Raw genomic sequence first — 22518 nt, forward strand, 5'->3', positions numbered from 1 at the left:
AAATGACACTACGATAGTAGGAATGACTAACTTTTACTGTTAGACCAACTCATAAATCCTAGAAAAACTGCAAAGAATTTGTGCACTATTATCCAAGTGTGTACCTATTGTACGGCATTATTGGCTCTGATGTCATTTGTGCGACAAGTCATATAAAGTATATCGGCGGCGATATCGAGCAGAGTCACCGCCTGGCGACAATTGGCCACAGCGGCTCTGCTGTGGCCAGTGCGTCGTCTGCTAACCGCGTCGTGTTTCTATGTGTGTGTACGTCATGCACATTCTCAAAGTGTGGTTTGTCTGGTCATGTGAGTGCGAGTGTAACTGTTTCTACGCATTAAAACGGCGTACGAAAACATTTGGTCTTGTTTGCCTGCTAATGTGCCATAATAAGATCGGCAAGTACAACTTTCCAGAGTTCTTTTTATTGTTGTCGTACGCTCTATTCACCAGAATAGTTTCAGAATGAGTGCTGCTTTTTTTTCTAGCATATCGCAAAAATGCTTTTGGTATCTTCCCAAACATGAGGGCTATTAAATGGTGTGTTAATGCAGCGTGTCATAGCGACTCAGTTGTAAAAAAAAAAAAAAAAAAAAAAAAAAAAAAAACGGTTGTTGTTAGGTGCACAACTACGTCACTAATTTATCAATTATGTGAGGGCCTTAGTTGTGTTTATCTGACCGTGGTACCACTACATTGAAATATTACTATTACACGATCTGTGACACATCACTATTATACGATCTGTGACACATCAGTACTTAAACTGTACTTAAAATAGATTTACCGTGTGCAATCGTGTGCTTAGATTTAAGAACACTATCAAAAGCCCAGATGCTGACAATTTTTTAAGATGACATGCCTTATACTTAAATATAGAGTTACCGTGTGCAACCGTTTGCTTAGATTTAAGAACACTTCGAAGAGCCCAGACGCTGACAATTTATTCAGACGACATGCCTTGTGCTTAACGTTGTATAATTTCACTGAGAATGTCATCTTTTTTTACCTTGTCTTCAGTGTTTGTGTGGCATTGTTAGTGATGGACTGAAGGCAGTGGTAATTTTTTGTCTGAAAAAAAAAAAAAAATGCTTGGCTTATTAACCAGGCCTCTGTTGTAGCAATCTCATGCACGTAATCCGTCGATGAAAGCTTTCTGCTAAACTCTCATATAAGATTTTTATATTTTACTGGTGCAAGAACATGTGCGTACACGTGGTAAACACAGTGTAGCGCAAAGCGCCGTCAGCCACTAAGCTTTCTTGACTAGACTTATCGACTGTCCCACATTTCGTGAACAGAATGAGAGGGGAAAAAAATCATATGCGTATAAGGGGCAAAAGATGGTACTGAACTTACTCGCACATATATGCGAACTTTCTATGGTCTTTCTTATGCAGATGACAAAGATGTAAACAACTAGTTCAGTCACACTACAGCAGTACGGAACACAAGCTAACCACATACAAACAACACAGCAAAGGCGTCATTTAGCGCGAAAGTGAAGAGAGTCACCCAGAACGAGCATCCATATAAAAGGCAGAATTCACTTTACTCGCGGTTTGTGTTAACGTTGCATAGGCACCGTGCTCTGATTCAGTAGAGAAGAGCGTAGATATTAAAAGGAGACTGTAGTCAATGCATTTTATCTGCCGACGATTGACTCAGACCGCATGCAACGAAGCGCTGCTGCGTGTATTTGTATACGCGTCGCGGATCGCCTATCCGAACTTGTGCGAGGACGGTGCTGCCACCTATAGCCCGATCTCGCCGCGAACAGCTGATTTGGCTGTTTTTATTTTGTTGTTTTTTCCTCCTTTCAGCTAGACATGCAGGCCAGTGTGGTGAAATGGGAAAATGAGCAGGATTGCTTTTTATCGATTATCTACTGCTTATTTAACAATAGTTATATGAGACTGTGGTTACTTCTAAAATGTAGCACTCAGCTTTTCTGGTTTGATTTGATTTCTGTCACAAATACTAGTATTTTAAATTTTAGGTCATTTGGCAACACATTTTTTGGTAACCTGCCATTGTTTGCTTCATGGAATTTACATTGTCGCCTGTTGCATGTACTTCATAAATATTTTATTTACAAGATCCTTCTACAGTACTTCGAACTACAATAATATATAGCAAATTTAATGTCGGCTTCTAAAACACCAATAGCTGCTCTAAACCAGCATTTTTTTTTTGCTCTGAGAAGATTTATGGCTGCTACAAAGCAGTACATTTCCTGCTCCAAAGTATGCTCCAAAAAGTTACAAGTCGCTTACATCACTGTAAACTCCTTTTCGGTATTATTATTTTTTGCTTTTTTTTGTGGTGGAGTATACATATGTAAGCTGAAAAAATAAGACACATTTCAATAAGACACATTGGGTTGTAAGTCAGCGCCGTGTTTTGTGTCATTTTTTTTTTGCCCCGTCTTTTAGCACTGTTTTCTACTGGAAATTATGAATCAATCAGCCCAAATGCATACCCTAGTAAAAATCCATTAATTTCATTAAGAGGTTTGTATGGAAATATCTAATATATCAAGCAAATTCTTTTTTTGCAACTTCGATATATGTGGGTTCATTGGAATGTTGGTGCTTTTGTCATGTCTGCAAGTAATGTTGTCTTTTGATGACCTCTACATTTACCCGTTAGAAGTGAAATTTTTGTCGTGTTTTTTCTTTGCAACAGAATGCGTTGCAGGCTATTCGGTATGAATCCATAGGGCTTTTTAGTGGAAAATGCTAAAAATAGTAGTGACGTCAGTCTTTGAAGTTTCACTTCAGAAGCTGCCAGGCACGCGAAAAACGAACATGTGTCTGAGTGATCCCAGACCAGTGGGCAGTGCTTCCAATATGTCCCCGAGAAAAACGAATGCGGCACCGCATCCGGGACCGTCCGGAGCTGTCCGGGACGTGTAAATGAATAAAGCTCACTCAATCATAGGATTCGCAGTGCACTAGTGTGGCTTCCATAACCTTGTTAACGATTGAATTTTTGTTTTTTTGGATGTGCTATCATTTGTGCACTTAGGTGACCATGTTGTGGTGGTTGTGCACAGGGTGTTCATGACGCATGTCCTACAGGTATCTAGTTGGTATAAAGAGGGGAGTGATGCTAAAAATCTTATCAGTTGAGAGCAGCGCTGCGTTCTGTCTTCTTTCTTGTGGTGTCATTTTGTGCTATAAAAAAGCACCAAGTTTTTGTTTGCACTTGTGGAATTATTCATGGTGAATTCGGAAACTGCATTTTTTTTTATCCTAGTGCATTTTTGTGGCAAAGAAGAGCAGAATAATAATAGGTGATGCTCTTTTTCTCGCCTAATCAAGGGTGGCAGCATTTGGTGCCTCGCTGTCAATGAAGAGGAGACACTGGCGGTGAGTTGTCATCCCATGATGCTTCCTTTGTAAAGCATAACTATGTGTGCATCAGCAGACCAGAAGTTCGTTGGATATGGACTCATCCCTAAAATAATGCACTTGAAAATCAAATAATTTTTTTCATTAAACAATGCTAAGAAGCCCTCCAGTGAAAAATGAGGCCTTCTTGCATGTTAAGTGACGCCTGCTATATGCTCACTAGCGAATTATACCACGTATGCAACGAACTTGTGCTGTTCCGCAGAAGCGTGTTGCCGCTACGTTGCGTGCGGCACATTTTTTTTTCAGCGTAGGCCGTCGCTTGTCAGACTGCAAACAGTCTGACAAGTATGCGTGCATTTGTGCGTGTTTGTGTGCATGCGTTTATGCATTCTTCATGTTTGTGATGTGCCGAAGCGTAAGATTTTCTGCTTGTTTTTTCCCTTACCCTGCAGCGCACCACAAGCATGAAGACATACCAACTAGCCCCTATTGTTGCCTTATTAGCATGCATCCTTCACGCATGCTTCACTCGGGTGTGGCGAGTAGCCTGTTTGTTCAACAGGACGAAGTCATGCCTCTTGCAAGCAACATGCAAGTGGCCTTGCACAGCGGGGTGGCGGTGAAATTGCAACTAGCAACAAGAAGTGTTTGTGCCGCTGTCACTTTGCGCAGTTTAAAGAAGTGCAGTCGAGCAGATATCTGCTGATGACTGTGTTAAGGTTGTCTGCCATGAGTCAAAATAGCACATATATCACCACCAACCGGCCACCTCGCTTCACTGTTTTCTGATGCTTATCGTTATAGCACCGTGGCAACCGAGTGGAAGTCGTTGATAGACCAGTCTCGGTCAGAAGACATTTTGCAGGGAGTTGAGCCTCACAGTGTACTTTTATACGACAAAAACTTATCGCTTTTTGCATTTGAAGGAATTCTTTGGTTAATCATTGGTGGTCATCATAGGGGTGCACACGAGGAGGCAGAGGGTGCAAAATTTATCCCACATGTAAACCTTCGCTCCTCACCCTACTATGACGGGAATGCCTGCACACGGCTATGGCCATAATAGATGCAGAGAAGAATGTGAGAAAAGTTCGCTGTGTGAAAGCTGATCATCAGTCTTTCTGCTGTCTCCTGTTTTTTTTTTTTTTCCTCACTGTCGTTCAGCCAGTGAAGAAATCCCTGGGAAAATATCCACCTCGCTCGCAGCATCTGAAATTTGCATGCAGTCTCGCTGTAGTCTATGATATCTTAATCGTAAGTAAACTGCAATGGGGCACGAATGACTGCGTGCCTCTCACATGCATTAGAATGCTTGCGTTAACTTTTTTTTCCCCTTCATATGTGCCATATGTTTAACGCAACCCTGTTCGAAGTGTTCGTTGTAAAAAAAGGAGACGTTGAAAAAATTTTCACTATATGTAGATGCAGTTTTGACAATTAGGATACGGAAATTGCGAGTGCACTAAAATATGGTCATTATAAGGGATAGATCGTTATATCTGGGATTGTTGTTAGCCGGTTTAGCTGTAATTTAAAAAACTGTGTGCTCCTGCGACTTGTCTTTTCTTGGAAGGAATGTATGCTATGTACTAGCATGCTGCCTTAGCAGTCATTTCAACTGTTGATTAAGCTGGGGCTGTCATTGCCTTTCCAGGGCGGTCGCTCTGGCAATTGAGCTAACCAGGAAGGTAGCAATTGACAGTGCGAGGGCAAATTCATTGACAACTCGAATCACATAAACACAAGTATTTCAAATGAGTTCTGCAGAAACCCGAAAGGTGGCAGAAAGGCTAAGAAAGCGGAAGCAGACAACCACCCGTTTGTAGCACGAAGCCAGTAGGAAATCTATACGGATTTCTCAGGATCGAACCCGGGACCAACACCTTTCCGGGGCGGTCGCTCTGCCGATTGAGCTATCTAGGAAGCTAGCAATTGACAGTGTGAGGAAGAATTCATTAACAACTCGGAGCACATGGACACATACTTCTCAGTTTTTATACCTATAGTAGCCATGTTAACGATCTACTCTCAAGCAAATAAATAAATTTCGATCTCTCACAAAAGCTTTTGTGGGGCTGAAATTCACTACTGTGGCGTGCCATTCCTCGCCGTTTATGACAGCATATGCTAGGGATGAATGTTGGGCAGACAATAAGCAAGTCTTTATCGTAGTCGCTAAAATGGGCAATCACGTCTTCTCTGATCTTTTTCCATGATTCATTGTTCTGGAAGATGTCAGTGAAGTGAAATTTAAATGCCTCGTCAGAGACATAGTAGCTGAAGTTAATGACCTTCTCCCATTTCGACCAGGATAGAGCGGTAGCATAAAGGTCGAACCAGTCCTACACGGGTCCATCGTCTGCTGATTTGGTGTACTTGGGGATGTCAAGGTCTGCTGATGGTGCTGTAATGATGCTGGTCCCGTTGTAGAGTGGGGATGTGCTTCTGTGGTCCACATTCTTGCTGAAGTCTTCGATAATGATGGTCGATTGATGGCTGCCAGGTCTTAATCCGGTCGACTTGTGTGATGCTTAATGACTGGGAGACGTAGTGCGGCACATTCGCCATACTTGTTTTATTGCAATGATTCCTTCTCGACTTCTACCAGCCATCATTGCATAACTTCTTAAGTTACATATTTGTATAGCTGAACCCCTTTATAAGAGACACTGATATCAAGAGACAAATATGTATAAGAGATACCAGTGTGCCTACAGCAAAATAGGGCTTGATAAGAAAATGCATACGAGGTACCCTTCTCTATAAGAGACATCTCGTATAAGAGACAAGAATTGCTGCCCTGAGCATGCCTTTTATAGAAGGGTTTAACTTCCAGAAGACCTCATTTTTTCATCGGCTACTTTCAACTAGAATGTTTCAAATAAAGGGTCTACTCCAATTAAAAAATGTTTTGCAATTCAAATGTGCACATCCAAATAGACCAACAAGAGTTCCAATTGGTAGGCCAATTGGAATGCACTGTTCAAGTGGTTTTCCTATTGGAATGTCTGCAACCAGTTGGACCGACAAGCATTACAACTGGGAGACCAAATGGAAACCACCAAACTAATTGGTATGACCAATTGGAACTGTGCGGTCCAATATCGCATTGAAGCACCACATCCCATTTGGTTTCTAATTCATGCCTTTGAGGACCATTTGTTAGGAACTGCTACGACCAATGGGACCTATTCACCTTTTTCTGACTGGGAATTCCTGAACATGACGGTATTTATTGAAAGAAGAAAATAAAGGCGACACTGTACAGAAAACTGACAAGACAGCCAACAACACTTAGATTACACTAGACACTACTCACGACACTGTGAACAAGGTTTATTTGTTAGACAAACGAGGCCTATAAAAAAGATTTGTAGTGACTTCGGTGACTACGTTCACCACTTCATGTCTCTGCTCTCTGTCTCTGTTTCTGTCTTATTAAAAGCGATAATTCACATGACATAATTTCATCAAACATTTCCTGGAAGAGTTTTCGAGGCTAGGCGTAGGGAGATAGACAACTTATTGGAAACATTAATTGAAAGAAATTACCCATACACTGTCCTAAACAAGGTCTATAATCAAGCACGTAACTTAAACAAAAAATCAACGCTAGCTAAAAGAGCCCCAGTATAACAACAAAACCAGCCACTAGCATTGATAACCAGATATTCAAATGCACTTTCAAACATGGATAATATCTTCTGCCAGTATTATCCAATATTAACTAGCAACGAGTGCCTTATAAAGGCATTCCCCAAGGGGCCAAAGGTCATGTATCATTGCAATAGGTATTTTAAGGAGATGTCAGTGCATGCTAATATAAACCCTCATTCCAGTACCCACATAACACCTTGTTCTCGTCTAAGGCGTAAGACTTTCAAATACAGGCAAAAAGAAAAAAAAGTGCTCTCGCTTTGAAAGCTCGAACTGTTCTCCCTTTCAAAGAACAGTCTGTGCAATAATAATAATAATAATAATAATAATAATAATAATAATATTAATAATAATAGTAATAATAATAATAATAATAATAATAATAATAATAATAATAATAATAATAATAATAATAATAATGTTTATTTTCAGCATGTTACATCACAATGTTACATGTCAAAGAATGATACGGCTAAAGGCAGAATAACTGCCTGACAATGGCCCTACCACCCAAGCACTGTTCAATAGAGTTTTGAACATAGATAAATTATACAATTTAAGAAAGTGGAAGCACTAAGAGAAAAGAAAAACAAGACACAATGGTATGAGGAACAGTTTGTGACACACATAAAATAATTTAAACAAATGCACTATTTTTTATACAGGTGTCGTGCTCTACATAACGTTTGAGGCCCTGCTCATGAGGGCACATAAAAAAGAAATAAAATTTATAGACATGCTTGAATGCAGATTTTGACATCGCTTCATTTACATAATTTAAAATTTAGGAATGTTGATTTAGAAAAAAAGATATCAGATATTTAAGTTGATTAGTTCCTTATTTAGTTCTACAAAGCGGAAGTTCGAAGTGGCTGTATCTTAAACTATATTATTCATGTGTGGTCAAATACATGTATGAAAATGTTGATTGATCTTTTCGCATTTATTTGTGTATGTATGTAGCAAGTTTTAGGTTATATAGCTGATCAATCTTTAAGGTCTCATTTTTTAAAAAGAATAGTGCTGTGTAATCAAGCCATCTAAGGTTTTCTATGGCCCGTATTCTGAAGTGCTCCTTACTTTGGACCGTTTCCTTACCTTAGGTGAGGAGCCCTTCATGCCTCTATTTTAAAAAGCTCCTTGAGGGAGCCAGCGTATTCTCAAACCTTCCTTCAACTTTCCTTTACAGAGGGCCCCCTCAGTAAGGTAATGCGAGTCTTCCACACGTCTGGGTTCGAGAGTATCTGTGAAATACGGACAAAACATCCATATTTAGGAATGTTATCTACACATTCTGTTAAAATATTGGATAGACTGCTTTTTTTTTGCAGTATACTACAAATACCTATTCATGTTTGAAAAAAAGCGCAGAAAAAACCACAACACACACACACACACACGAAGAAGACAGGACGAAGTGTGTGCCTATGTTTTAGTTTTTTCACACTTTTTGTCTCGGGCTTGCATTCTGAGTTGTCGTAAACAGTCGGAATATTTGAAGGTTGTCTATCTACCTTGCAATGACACATGGAAGCTCGCTTTAGCCGGCCAGTTTGTTTGATGAACTTGTGAATCACGTGCGAATAAACCACTTTTTTCTGCGCACACAAACTTCTCGAAAGGGATATTATTAGGACTTGCTTTGTGAACGCATCAAACAAGTTCCGATGCGACAGAGTAGCCACCAGCTTTCAAGCAAAGGTCACTCGCCTCATCATGAAAATCCGCAGAAAGCTGAGAACGGATGGCATGATGGTTGTGGTATGTACGATGGGCGTCATGTACAAGCTGTTTTGCTTGTCCACGGCCGATCTAGAGGCGCACGCTAGGAAAGAGTGCGCGCGCACTTTCAGACCCACCATGGCTTGTCACACTTGAGAATATGCCAGCTATGTTAAAGAAGAAAAGAAAGGTTTCGGTGACCTTCTCCTACTCAGCTGCACCTGCATCATTGTAGGAAAAGCTCGAATAGCATGTAAAGAATCCCCATACATAAAAAGTCATCATTAGCTTTACGCCAACGAAAGCAGTCATTCCAGCAAGACACTATGATGAACGACTATGACTGATGATTTGCACGTGCGTGCAGTCTATGCAACCAGTCACGCCTAGAAAGCCACCAGTGTTGTAAAACCTTCTCTTCACGGATTTCACTTCAGCAGTGCTAGGTAGGCGCATGTATTTCGGGAAGAGTCGCACGCAAATTTCTTGCGTTACTTCCCAGATGTTTCTGCTCACGGACAGCTGTGACACGTTGATGAGGTCCCCAACAAAACACTGCATCGCACCGGTTGCGTGAAACCGCAGAGTGACTAGCAACTTTAGCAAAGGTGGGAGGGGCTCTCCTCTGTTATCATTACTCCGGTTGAGGTGCAGCTCTTCCAGTATGTGCACCATAGACTGCTTCATGAAGTGATACCTCATCCGGAATTCTTCCTCGTTGTATTGTTCTAGAGGATTAAACCGATCCCTCAGGTTTCTGACTGATGGTGTTGCCAACGATGTGCAGTGCGTCATTCTGTTTTTTTCGACTGACAGCGGCGATGGAGCGCTGCGGTGCCTCCTTTTCCCCTGTCGGAAGACCCGTGAGTACAGCAGAGAAGCGCCCTTTCGGGGCAAGGAGCAAGGTAAGGAGGCATGAAGGTTGCCCCACCACTACCTTAACCTCAGGGAGCACCAAGAAATGCCTCAGGAAGGGAAACTTAGTAAGGAGCGTTCCAGAATACGCAATAAGGCCCCCTTAAGCAGTTGAGATTCCCTCACTGAGGCAAGGAGCGTTTCAGAATACGGCCCTATGTGTCGGACAGCTTGCTTTTCAAGGACTGTCAGCCTACCTTAGTTGGTTTTGCTTGTGGTGACCCAGATTAGTAAGCAGCAGTATAGCTGAGAATGTATTATCGAATAATACAGCTGACGTTTTAGCCAAGTCGGAACCAGTGCCGGATTTTAGAAAACATTCCATTAGATCTAGAAATGCTAGTATGTAATTTGTTTACATGATGAGTGCAGTTTAAATGTTGTTCGAATAATACTCTCAGAAATTTAAATACCGTTACTCGATCAATAACACAAGCATCAAAAAAAGAGAAATGTCTGCATCATCAGGTTTGTTCCTAGGTTTGAAAATAGTGTATTTAGATTTAGACACATTTAGCTAAAGTTGGTTGAGAGATAACCAAATCAGTAGTTCACACAACAAATGGTTCGCCGCTGTTTCCAAGGGAGCTAAATGATTACCAGAGAAAAACAAAGTAGTATCGTCAGTGTAGAGGACCCTTTTAGGTGTATGCGGCGTGTTCACGGTATCGTTAATATAAATGATAAAAAATAGGAGACTCAAAATGGACCCCTGGGGTACGCCACACTTTATTATCTTCAACTCTGAGAGTACAGTGTGATGGTTTACAAATTGAAATCTGTCTGAAAAATAATCATTTAAGGCAACCCCTCTGATTCCATATCAAGGTAGTTTTTGAAATAAAATGTGATGCTTTATTGAATCAAAAGCTTGAAAAATTGAATTGCTGCACAAACTTGAAGAAAAAAACAAGAGAGACAGGAAAGAGTACTGCACTCTTTCCTGTCTCTCTTGTTTTTTTCTTCAAGTTTGTGCAGCAATTCAATTTTTCAAGTATGAACCAACTAGTCTGCAAAAAAGTATTGAATCAAAAGCTGTTTTGGAACCAAGGAACACTCCAACAGTGTTTAATTTATTTTCAAAATTATCCAATAATCCTTTTTTAACTGTCAGCAGTGCCTCTTCGGTCGACTTATTCTTTCAAAAACTATACTGATAGTCGACAAGGGTCTGCTTTTCACCCAGAAATTGGGTCAACCTGATCTTTAAAATTAGTTCTAATACTTTTGAAAAAAAAAAAAAAAACGGGTAGCACAGATATTGGCCTGTAATTATTTAGGTCATTGAAGGATCCACCTTTGTGCAAAATCACTACTTGGGCTATTTTCATATTACCAGGAAAAATCCTGGTAACCAGTGTGCTATTTATTGTATATATGGCAAAGAGGGGCAAATAATAAATCAGCAACATGGATGATCAGTCTTGCTTTGATCTCATCAAAACCGGCTGCGCTATCTGGCTTCAGAAATTTGATCAAGTTAAAGATTTTGTGATCAGTACATGGGAAAAGAAACATAGAGTTGGTACTGTCAGCTGATATGTATTCACACAGATCCTTTGTAGATTTACTTGTGTAAGTGTCATCTGCAATACCCGCCTGCAAAAAGTGATTGTTGAATTTTTTTATTAGTGATATATCGGTATATTCAACATTATCAAAAGTAAGTGTGTAAGTGTGCTAGGGATCACACTGCCTGAGTTACCTTTGCGCCTAGGGATTGCAGCCTATATTTTTTGGGGGTCACCTGCTATCGAAGCAAACACATTAAACACATTTTTGTAGTGCTCAGTGCGAGCTTTACAAAGATTCGAGGTAAGCTTGTTCCTCATACTTTTATATTCTTGGAGTATCATTTCATCTTTTACCCCAATAAAAGTATGGAATAATTTATCCTTCATTTGAATCCTGTGGTATAACTCACGGGTAATTAATGGTTTTCTAGATTTGCAGTGACGCTTAACTGAATGTAGTGGAAATGCAGTGTCATATGAATGTTTGACGTCCTGCAAAAATTGGAAGATAAATTTGGATCTGTCTCATTATATATATCTGTTAAATCTATATTCTCGATCATGAACCGAAAAGCATCCAGCGCCTCACAGTTAAAATTTCTTCTAAAAATAGGAACATAATGTGCACAATTGTTTCTTTGTGGGCGTGGTATGAAAACAAAGATTGGCAGATGATCACTCATGTGTAACGTAAGAAATCCTGAAAACAGATCTGCGATATCATAATTTGTTATACACAGATCAATTAAGTTTTCTGTGTCTGCCGTAATTCTGGTGGGTGAATCAATAGTGTTAGGACAATGAAATGACTCTATGAGATCAATGAAACATTCCATTTGAGAATTGACTAATAACTTTATATTTTAATCACCAATCAGAACAACGGAGAAACCTGTCATGGTAACATATTGGAGAACCTTGCTCACAAACAAACTAAATATATAAAAAGCATAAGAATGGGGTGATAAATAGCTACAATCACGGTATTGCAACACTTCAAAGCAATAAATTCATAATCGTCATTAACAGCTGAAAATTCAGCTAGAAATGAGTAGTTCAGAATATTTTTAATATAATGTGAACAACCACCACCTCGACGATTTTTTCTGAAAACACTTTCACAAATGTAACCGTTGAAGAAATTGACATCAAAAACCGAAGAAAACCACATCTCTGTAAATGCGAGTATAACAAATTTATGATCTAAGGCATTCAAAACAGTTTCTAATTCTATGCCCTTAGGAATTAAGCTCCTGCTACTAACATGAAAAATAGACAAATAATCATTAGATTTTACAAAACAACACCGCAAAGCAGAATTGAAGATACGGCTGTTACATTAAGTCATGCTCTGTGATTCTGTCATTATAAAAAAAAACTGATTTATAACCCAAACAAGAGTTCACTGTATCTTATCTATATCTGCTTCTCGTTCAATGCGGATGGCCCACTCGTCATGTGTCTTACGCACAAACAACTTTCCTTCTTTGTGCCAAACAAAATGATGATGCTTTTCTTGTGCCATGCTCTTCATAAGTCATAAAAGCTTCTTGTTTTTTGCCGTCAGATTATCTAGGAAGTGGACATCTGATTTTGTGGACTTCAAATAGATTTTCTTCGCCATCCATTCGTCCCTTGTATCGCGTGACACAAAGCCAATGAGCACCCCTGGTTCTTTACCTGGCGAAAGCCTATGTCATAGGCTTTCGCCAGGTAAAGCCATAGGCGAAAGCCTATGTAAGCCGTCAATATTAGCTTGGGTGAGCTCGGCAAAGTTCAACTGTTTCGCCAAGTTGTTCAGCTTATCAAGCAGGTGCTCGTTTGGGCTATGTGGCAGACCGTGAATTTCTAAATTTCGACGGCGGCTATACTGCTTTAAGTAGTTGAGCTGCTATTGCAGTTTCTGAATTTACAGAGTGCTATTCATTGCTTCAGCCCTTTCAACACTTTTCTTTGGAGTAGCTATTTCAGATGATTGCTTTCTCATCTCGGTGAGTACTTCATCGTACTGCACTGACAAGTGTTGGACTCATTGGTCTATGTTTTGAACTGTGTCCTTCAGCTGCATTAGTTCATCTATTTTGCATATGGTGGCAGTTATTTCAGAAAGCTTCCCAATAATTTATGCCAATATTCTTTCAGTGTCAGGCGCCTGCTGCAGCTGCAACTTTCCGATACCAGCGTTCCTTCTGGCAGCAAGGATAATGTACGCGTGACATTTTCATGTCTTCTTCGCTGCCTCATTGCTTGACTTAAACGCTGTCTTTGTGACTCCTGAACAGGTCCCAAGATGATAACTGTAGCTACATTCTGAACACATCGGTCAACTGCCGGTATTAGTAAGTACCTCATTGCACATTAGACACAAGTCAGAGTCTGCCATTCTTGATGCACAATTTCAATTTACTACACCTATAGTCGTGCGAAATTCACAAAGCAAACTACGAAATGCAAAAAAGCAAAAAGAGCAAAAAAAATATAACGAAAGCTAGAATGGTGGTGGTGGGCAGCACAACAGAGAAAGAGTAGTAAGGCCCAGTGACTAACCTGCAAAATTTTAAGAAATCAGTCTCTGGTGCATCCGTCCGCCACCACCACCGCTGAACAAATGTGGTGGTATCTGATGAGCTCGCTTCTTTTACACAGCCTGATGACGTTGACGCTGAAATGCGAGAGCAAGTTTTTTTGCGTGTACTCCCGCCAGCCTGGTTTTTCTTCTCACTGCCGCTTTGCGCCTCGGTGCGTGCAGCCCTTTTAAGGGCTAAACATGGCGACCCACTGGAAATCCCACGATTTTCTCAAAGACTCAAATCCTCTGCGCTGCTCCGCACTCGAGTGCAGCTTCGGAAATCTGTGCAGACAGCATGAGCAGAAGTGGAAGGCATGCCAGCTGCTTCCACACTGATCAAGCTGAAGAAACCAAAACGTATTGGTAAGAAACATCACACTGCAGCTCTCTCGAAGCTTGTGGAATCAGCCGCTGCTGTTGAAACAGCCACCACTGCAAGCCCCTCCAGTGCGGCAGCAGCCACTTGAATGGACCATGCCCTTCAGAGCACCCTCGCTGCATCAGCTGCAGTGGGAAACATCCAGTCAATGAGCCGCGCTGCTTCTCATGGCAGATCCAGCGCGAAGCTGCCATCATTGTCGCTTCTTCGGAAGGCCCCTTGACACCTCGCCAAGCATTGGAGGAGGCCAGGACCATTGTCAACAACATCGACAAGATTGACAGGGCGGCAGTCATGAAGGGTCGCTCCTTTCACGACGACGTTGCCGGTGGTGATCCATCAGCGTCAGCAACCGCACCTCACCCTACTACGAGTGCACCTCCTACCTCGTCGAGCACGATGACCCCAACATCCCCTCCTCTGGATATGCCGGCCCCCGAGGTCGACCCAAAGAACGCAGTGATTGTCACACTTGCGGCCGATATTCGTGCAGTGATTGTGCTTCGGCCGGTTGACCCTCCCGTGCGAGGATTGTGTGCCACGGCGCTTTGCTGCGCATGAAGCCATCGTCCAGGCGAGTTAGATGGCTGGAATACCACATCGAGGCCATCTGGATTCCCATCCATGAGCTCATTTGAACTCTCATTTTCTCGTGCCTGGGCCACAATTCCAGGCGAGTAGCACATGTGGCACACTCCCATTTCATAGTGCGCCACATGGGCTCATCAAGCTGCTTCTTCGGCGAAAGTTTTTTCTCGGCGTTCTCGCGAGCTTTTCTGGATAGTTGCGTGTTAACGCGGTGGTTCGGGCGTGCACTGAGGGAGGCGTAGCGAATGTGACCTGCCTTCTTTTTCTTCTCTTGCCTTTTCCTTACTGAGGGAGGCGTAGCGAATGTGACCTGCCTTCTTTTTCTTCTCTTGCCTTTTCCTTACCTATCCCTTTTATTCCCACTACCCCATTCCTGTGCCGAGCTGTTGAGGTGTCATAGTAAAAATAGGCAGTTACGGGTGGCACTTTTCTCTTCTTTTTCCTTTTCATTACCTCTTAGAGAGAGTAGAACACCTTTAAGACAATGGTGACATACAGTTAAAAGGTATAAAAGGTATGTACAGTATTGAAAATCCAGCTTTAGCTGCATTAGTTCAAATGTTGGCTTCTTGATCGAATGTTCATATCGCACAAAAGGTACACTGGTGAAACTGGACAACCTGTTATTGTTGGGTTAAATGAGCATGGCACAAACATAGTGAAGATATTATGGAAAGCCATGGCACCACATTTAAATGTAGGAGGTCACAACTTCGATGACCTCAAACTTTACGTCCTCCAGTCAAACTCTTAGTCCCCAAAAGGCAGAAAATGTAGAGTGATACTTAATCCACAAATGTAATACACTTTAGCCAGCAGGTATAAATGTGTCAAAAGAGGCTCTTGAGTACATGCGATATGGCACATACACAACGGAAACCGATAAATGTTAAGTCTTCTTTCTCAAAATCGCTAACTTACCATCGTTAGGTGATGCTTCCTTGTGACAACCATAACTCAGCGACATGTGTACAGCCCGCTCCTCCCCCTTCAAGCCCACTTTTTTCCTCTCTTTTCTTCTTTTTTCTTCTTCACAGCATACCTTTTTTCGAACTTCTTAAGTGAGTGCGCGAAAAAATTTTTTGATGTACAAATGAAAGACGCCTTGACACAGTGCACAAGGTTGTGTTCAGGTGTCTTTCTTTTGTACATCAAATTTTTTTCGCACACTTAGTTAAGATGAATTACCAACTTACCCAGCAGTCCGTGCTTCTCTTCTTTCCGACTCGCCCAATCAGCCATGGCAGCCTCTCATTGTGCCTCCTCTCCTTTGCTGTGGCCCTCTCCTCCTCCTCTGTTTGATTTGGGGACAGGGTACGAGGCATACACACAGATGCGCTAAGGAAGCCAATTGCAGTCTTGGCAAAGGCAATTCCACTTGTTAAAACATTGAATCTTCCACCCACCTCGTTTTTTAATTTCTCATTGCACATACACGCATTTTTAGGCATTCCTGCTTTAATTACCAACTATAAACATCTATGCTGTACAAATTATTTACAAAATATTTTTTATGACCGTCTTTTAGTTTCTTGCCCGCAGTGATCGTCATTATAAAAAAAAGAAATGACCTAAATGGTAATACCTGAAAATGTGATGATAAAGCTTGGAGATGAACAAGAAAAAGACTTTTGATGTGAAGGGTTCCCAGTTAATGAGCCAACTTTGTGTATGTTGCTCACAGCAGTAATGTTTGCTGAATATTATCATCACCCTGATAGAGAATGTACATCACATCGTTTACCTTGTTATTGTACAACTGTTGCTGTAGTGTTGAACTGTAGCGAATTAAACTGATGCCCACAACGGCTTAGTAGATGTAGTAGTTCGTTTCTTTTTGTGGTGTAGCTTGTAAGAATAAATAAGTTTTTAAAAAACAGTCGTGAAGCGCAACCTGATGTTAGGAATTCGTAGTGACATGCGCTTTCGCTTGCTCACTTTATGATGTCAAGTCTCTCCTCCAGCTACAACGGTGGTACTGGTGTTGCACTAGAAGAGGTAGTAATTATTGCAATCGGGTGTTTTATTTCCTTTCAAGTTGTCCGGCATGGTAATTCTGCCAAATTGAGAGGAATGAATGTTTACTAACCCTGACATGTGGCACTCTTCAGGTAACAGGGAGCAGTGGATCGGCGCTGAGCCTGTGGCACGTTCCAGAGGGGATTTCTCAGTCAAACAAGACCACTTGGATTGAGGCATTCAAGGATGGCGGAGACTTTCCACGTAATCTTGCCATTCTCAACACCTGTGGAACCCTGTCCCTCATTGTGTCTACCAATGAAGGGTACGTGCAACTGGTAACAAAGAATGTGATTGCAGTGCACATAAAAAGGTTAATACAGGTTTTCACACCTACTTGAATTCAAGTGCCAACTAAAATAATCCAGAATTTATGTGCTGAATTCAAGTGCCTAGACAAGTAAGCTTCATCCCAAGCAGTTTATTCCATAGTTATGGGAGAGGGTACAGTGATGACGGAGACAAAGAGAGAGAAAAAAAAAAAAAGGGGAGACCCTTATGCTTCGCTTTTAAGAGTTGAATGCGATAGCGAAATCTGGCCTCTAGTGCACCCTTCAACCGCTAAGTGCATACTTAATAATATGTTTTCTTACATACACACGCACGCACACAAACACGCACACAGTAGACTGGACAAGCGCGTGCAATTATTGCCAAATGGGCTCGTTTTCGTCGTGACACCTGTTGGAACAAAATGTGTTGAAGGGGCCCTGAAACGCTTCTTCAAGTAACCATGGAATGAATTCACTATAAGAGCTTATTGCCTCACGAATTCAATGCCACAAAAATTTTAAGACTCCGTCCATTGCGAGTGGAGTTACAAAGGTTTGTCGCATGCTGCAATTGCATTATCCCTTCTCTTGTCCCGACCAAAGTGCTGTAAGCTAAGCAGGTAGGAGTGGCAGGGCAAAGAAACTACCGCGCCTCGTGACCCTGAGCACTTTTTTTTCTTTGAGCACGCGGATTTTCCAGTGTAATTGCACGCACACGCGTGGACAAGTAGCGGCCTCCCACGGCTCTCCCGGTAACTTAATTTTTCGGTCACAGGCGCACAGACGATTTTTCGCTCACAACCAACAAGGCCGACGCCGGCGGCGGAGGTGCTTGTTGTCTCTTTGTCTACGGTGGGAGCGCTTGCTCTCCGGTTATGATGAATACATACCAACTTGCCCAGTTTTTTTGCTTTCTTGAGTTGACTTTAACTGAAGCGCAACTATTGGGTTACTGTTGCAAGAGCTCAGGAGGTTAATAGGGGTTGCAGCACAAGCACGAAAGGGCTGGAAGAAACTAGCCCAAATAGCCGATCTTCTTCTAGCTCAGGAGGTCATCGGAAGACATTGCTAATATTTGCAATCGTTCCTAATGTTTATCAAATGAATGACTGCTTCAATTTCTGTGAGACTCTTATACTCTGCTGAGCAGAATTTTGTGGGATGAAAGGATAAAAATAGCTTCTAATTTCTCTCCACTAGTCCAACATGTCACTGAACCGCCATGAAGTGCTTGCTGGTTCACTCGCCAGAACGACGACGAAAACAAAAGCAGATCCGCGCTCTTCAAAAAAAGGACCCCAATTAACGCTACTGTTGCATTGTGCATTGCCACAGACGTAAAGGACTACAGTTTTACTAATTTCCGCAGCTCTCGTGAAGCAGAACAGTGATTGCGCTGGATATGAGCCGTTGCGAATGTGTTGGGTAAGCAAATTACGTGGGTTTCTCCCAGCTGTTTGCATGAGAATGTGTGGTAATATAGGTCTTTTGGTATTGTTTTGAGTTGCCTTGATGGAGAACCGTGGTAACTTTGATAAAACAGCTTAACAGAGCCTTTGAGTGTGGTGCGTGCCTTGCAGTAATAGACAGGTGACGCGCGCGATAAACATCGCACATGACATGACCACCGATAATTTGAAGTGTTTCCCATCACACAGCATTTCGCACGTAAAGCTTCAAAGGCTCTAAGTCCCGTTTTTATCTACAAAATGTGAACACGTACGTCAAACAAGTCAGTCGCAAATTGATCGCGACCACAATGTTTTTCTTGCCGTTGGTCTCCGGGATTGCCGGAGATATCTCGGAGGCCTTGGTTTTGCCTTTCATTGTACACCGAGAAAAGGGAACACGCATGTATCCTTATTAGCAGTATATACAAACAGACGAATCATCAAGAGAACATGCTAGCATGCGTAATAAATCACTACAATGCACAGGAAGCGAGAGATCGATGGAGAATGCAACTGCTAAGGCAAAAATCGCCCAAGCCATTCCTGCCGGATAAAGGGAGCTTTGCTCCACTGATCGTAAGACAGATTGCTCGTGTATGCACTTCATCACTTTAGCATCATGTGTATGCCCAAGTTTAACACATTTAGGCATTACAAAAACTCTTGTCGGAGTGCTAGCTTCGCACTCGATGTCATGTGATGCTCGCTTGCACTAAAATACCAGTTGCAGTATGCCGACATAACTGAAACATCTTTTGCATTGTACCCGCAGTTCGTTTTGATGAGCTTCCTGCTTTTCTGAAGTGAGGTTGAATTTAAGAAACTTGCCAGGTCCTTGATATTCAGGATACCGCGCCTGAAGACCAATGAAAGAGAAGGGCCTATACATGTTCACTTGCGAACAGCTCTCTTTGCACTACTCATATATGGCTACCGCGTCAAGAATGGTGCTGGTGGAGGTGCCTGGGCAAAGTCTGAAGTCTATGTGCTGGAAGACTAAATCACCATTCTCCCTCGCTCCAACGTCAGCATTTCCATCGGCTCTCAGAAATCATGTGGGGATGCTAACACCTCCTGCATTGTTGTTTGCGCCTCGTGGCCGTATTTAGGGGTCACAACTATCGAGCGGTAGGGGGCGTTGTGCTTGCGAGTGTTTATGACAACCATCATCATCATGGTGAGTGCGCCGCGCCGGCAGTGACGTCTGGCTGCAAGCCTAGGTGGTGGCACATGAGAGAAGAGCGGCCCTCTTTGGCATGTGGCGGTTGGCGCAAACAGTTGTCGCTTGCGGTGGGTCTGCGATGCTGGCCCTCTGGTGAATCAAGCGTTGGCGACGCCACCTTGTGAGTGTTCCTGTGTTTGTTATGCTGTTGAGTGCTGTGTAATTTTGTGTAAGGTTGTTTTAGCATGTTGATCGCAATTGATTTATATTAATTCAGCTGGCGATATCGACATTCTAAAAGCAGTTAAATAAATGCATATTGTTTGGTTCGTTTCGGCAGTGTCTACTGTGTTCGTGTGTTCTGAGAACGGCTCTCATCTCGATACCCCACAATCAATATACCTGCATTGGCATCGTTCCGGGGGACCAGCACCCGTTGACCAACCACGAGATTTGCGTCGCCAGAAGAATGGCCGATCTGCCAGAGGGAAAGCAACAGTGATGCTCTCGAACTTCAGCAACGAGTACAAGCACGTGAGCAAAGGCACAACAGTAGCCTACATCCAGGAAATTGTGGAAGCCACTAGTGTTTTCGCCCTCACAAATTTTGCGGAACTTACTCCGAGTAATTGCAGCGTCGCCATAACCCGCTCACCACTTCCTACGTAATCTCTAACACTCCTGTTCAACTTGTGCAATCCTACAAATACCTTGGCCTAACTTTGTGCAGTGACCTAACTTGGGCTGAGCACATCCGGACTATCATCGCAGCTGCTAATCGTACTCTCGGCTTCCTAAAACGTCATCTGCGCAACACACCCCGCCATGTAAAATTATTAGCATATCAGTCCCTCGTAAGAAGCAAGCTTGAATATGCATCGTCAATTTGGAGCCCACAACACGCGTATCTCATTGCTGCACTCGAATCACTTCAAAACCGTGCTACTAGATTCATTCATTCCTCATATGCCTATCACATTAGCGTGTCATCTTTAAAAGAAGAAATTGGCCTGTCCCCTCTATCTTCCCGCCGCCGCATTGCTACCCTTTGCTTGTTTCATAAACTTTTTCACAGTCCACTTGCAATCGAACCTTGCATTTCCCCCCCATTTCGCAGGTCATATCGCATTGGCCATGTCTTTCAAGTTGCCCGTCAATGTTCCCGCACCGTTACTTTTGCTGCCTCATTTTTTCTTCGTGCAGCAAAAGACTGGAATGACCTCCACCACCATATTGCAGCAATCACCTGTCCATCAACATTTATGCATAGCGTCACAAGCCATTTTTCAAACTAATTTATGGCTTTTTTTGTACATTTTTTGTAACCCCACCCCTTATGTAATGTCCCCCTGGGGACCTTTAAGGTAATAAAATGAAATGAAATGAAATGAAATGGAAACCTCAGCTTTTAACGTGATTCCGAGCCTGCCGAAGCAAAAGCAAGAACAGCTCATGACCCTCAAAGGATTGCTGTTTGTCATAAAAAATGCAGCAAAATCCAGTCACGAAACATCGCATCATAACAGAGGAAAATGTCATCATCCTATCTACTGACTACCTTATCCACTACGCCAAGACAAAAGCCCTTTTGAAAGCCAGAGCATTTGAGGTAGCAAAATTCTTTGTCGAAAACATCGTCTTAAGTCATTGCGCCCAGAGGTCTTCATCACTGACAGAGGGACAGAATTTACTGCTGACCTAACTCAGCCGATCATGATATACAGTGAGATAAGTCACTGCCGGACGAAAGCGTGCCACCCACTGATCAAAGGCCTCACTGAAACCATTGCTGACATTCCGGCCATGTACAGCCACGTCATACACAAGACATAGGACGCTATCCTTCCATACGTGGCCTTCGCATACAACACGGTGGGGCAGGAAATGACGCAGATGTCGCCATCAAGTTTGTCTACAGAAGGAACCTGGCAGCGATGCTCAACACCATGCTGTCAAATGTCACTGACGAATAAAACCTTCACGTCGCTGTCTACTTTCAGCGTGCCAAAGAAGCCAGAAAACTCGTCCACCTCCACATCAAGAAGCAACAGGCAAGTGACAGCCGCTATTATAATCTTCAACGATGCTTTGTGCAGTACCAGCCCGGTGACCATGTTTTGGTATAGAATCTGATACGCCGTGTACTCAGTGAAAAACTTCTGCGACGATAGTTCAGACCGTACAGAGTAGATGAACATCTCAGCACACTCGACCATGAGGTTGTTCCCAATAGCATAAGGAACTTTCAACGGTGTCATGCATGACCTGAAGGCATCCGTGCTGTGAGCTTCAAGCCGTATCATGCGCATTAGTGAACATAAGGACTGTATTTTTTGTTATTTGTTAATGTATTTTATTTCTTGTGTCTTTCTTCATTGTACTTTTTTGCTTTATGGTTGTTATTTATTGTCCCTTGCATTTCTCTTCAGAGGGGCGCAGTGCCACGCGCATTTCTTATTTTCGCTCTTGCTATATTCAGTTTCTGCCTACCTAGACTGTCAGCGACTATCAGCGTAATCTGCGACTCAGTGTTTTCGAAGCTTCACTATTGTAGTAGATCATTTCATCAAAATTACGTGCACAACAGGTACATTATTCTTCAGGAACTTACATGGCTGCTAGCGGTAACGTTGGAATATTCGATGGCACATGTATAAATGCTTACGCGTGTCATCGCTCGCGAGTTCATTGATGGCCGACGCTATGATAGCCACTATCAGTGGCAGTGTGTACTGCCGTAATCTGAGTTTCCGTTTAGGGGCCACAAGCTCGGCCAAATAAAGAGTTTTCTCTTTGATGTGCCAACTGTTGCTTTTGTTGACGTAATGACCACGTGAGAATATACAGGGCATGATGGCGGAGACAAATAGAGCAGCCAACGTCGATGGCAAAAATCAGCCAAGATTGTCTT

At 42.4% G+C, this 22518-nt stretch overlaps 1 protein-coding gene across 12 annotated transcripts in view; it reads left to right on the forward strand.

The window, feature by feature from the left end:
• LOC119162985 (tRNA (34-2'-O)-methyltransferase regulator WDR6) overlaps window positions 1–22518 on the forward strand; it is a 996048-nt gene that overhangs the window by 293007 nt on the left and 680523 nt on the right. For 11 of the 12 annotated variants that reach the window (XM_075884507.1, XM_075884515.1, XM_075884512.1 and 8 more), the window contains 2 exons: window positions 3327–3374; window positions 16815–16987. In XM_075884507.1, coding sequence (XP_075740622.1) covers window positions 3327–3374; window positions 16815–16987 — 221 coding nt within the window. The remainder of the gene's footprint in view (window positions 1–3326; window positions 3375–16814; window positions 16988–22518) is intronic. The other variant, XM_075884508.1, reaches the window with a different exon arrangement.

The sequence above is a fragment of the Rhipicephalus microplus genome, unplaced genomic scaffold (assembly GCF_043290135.1).
Source record: "Rhipicephalus microplus isolate Deutch F79 unplaced genomic scaffold, USDA_Rmic scaffold_34, whole genome shotgun sequence".
Classification (NCBI taxonomy): domain Eukaryota; kingdom Metazoa; phylum Arthropoda; class Arachnida; order Ixodida; family Ixodidae; genus Rhipicephalus; species Rhipicephalus microplus.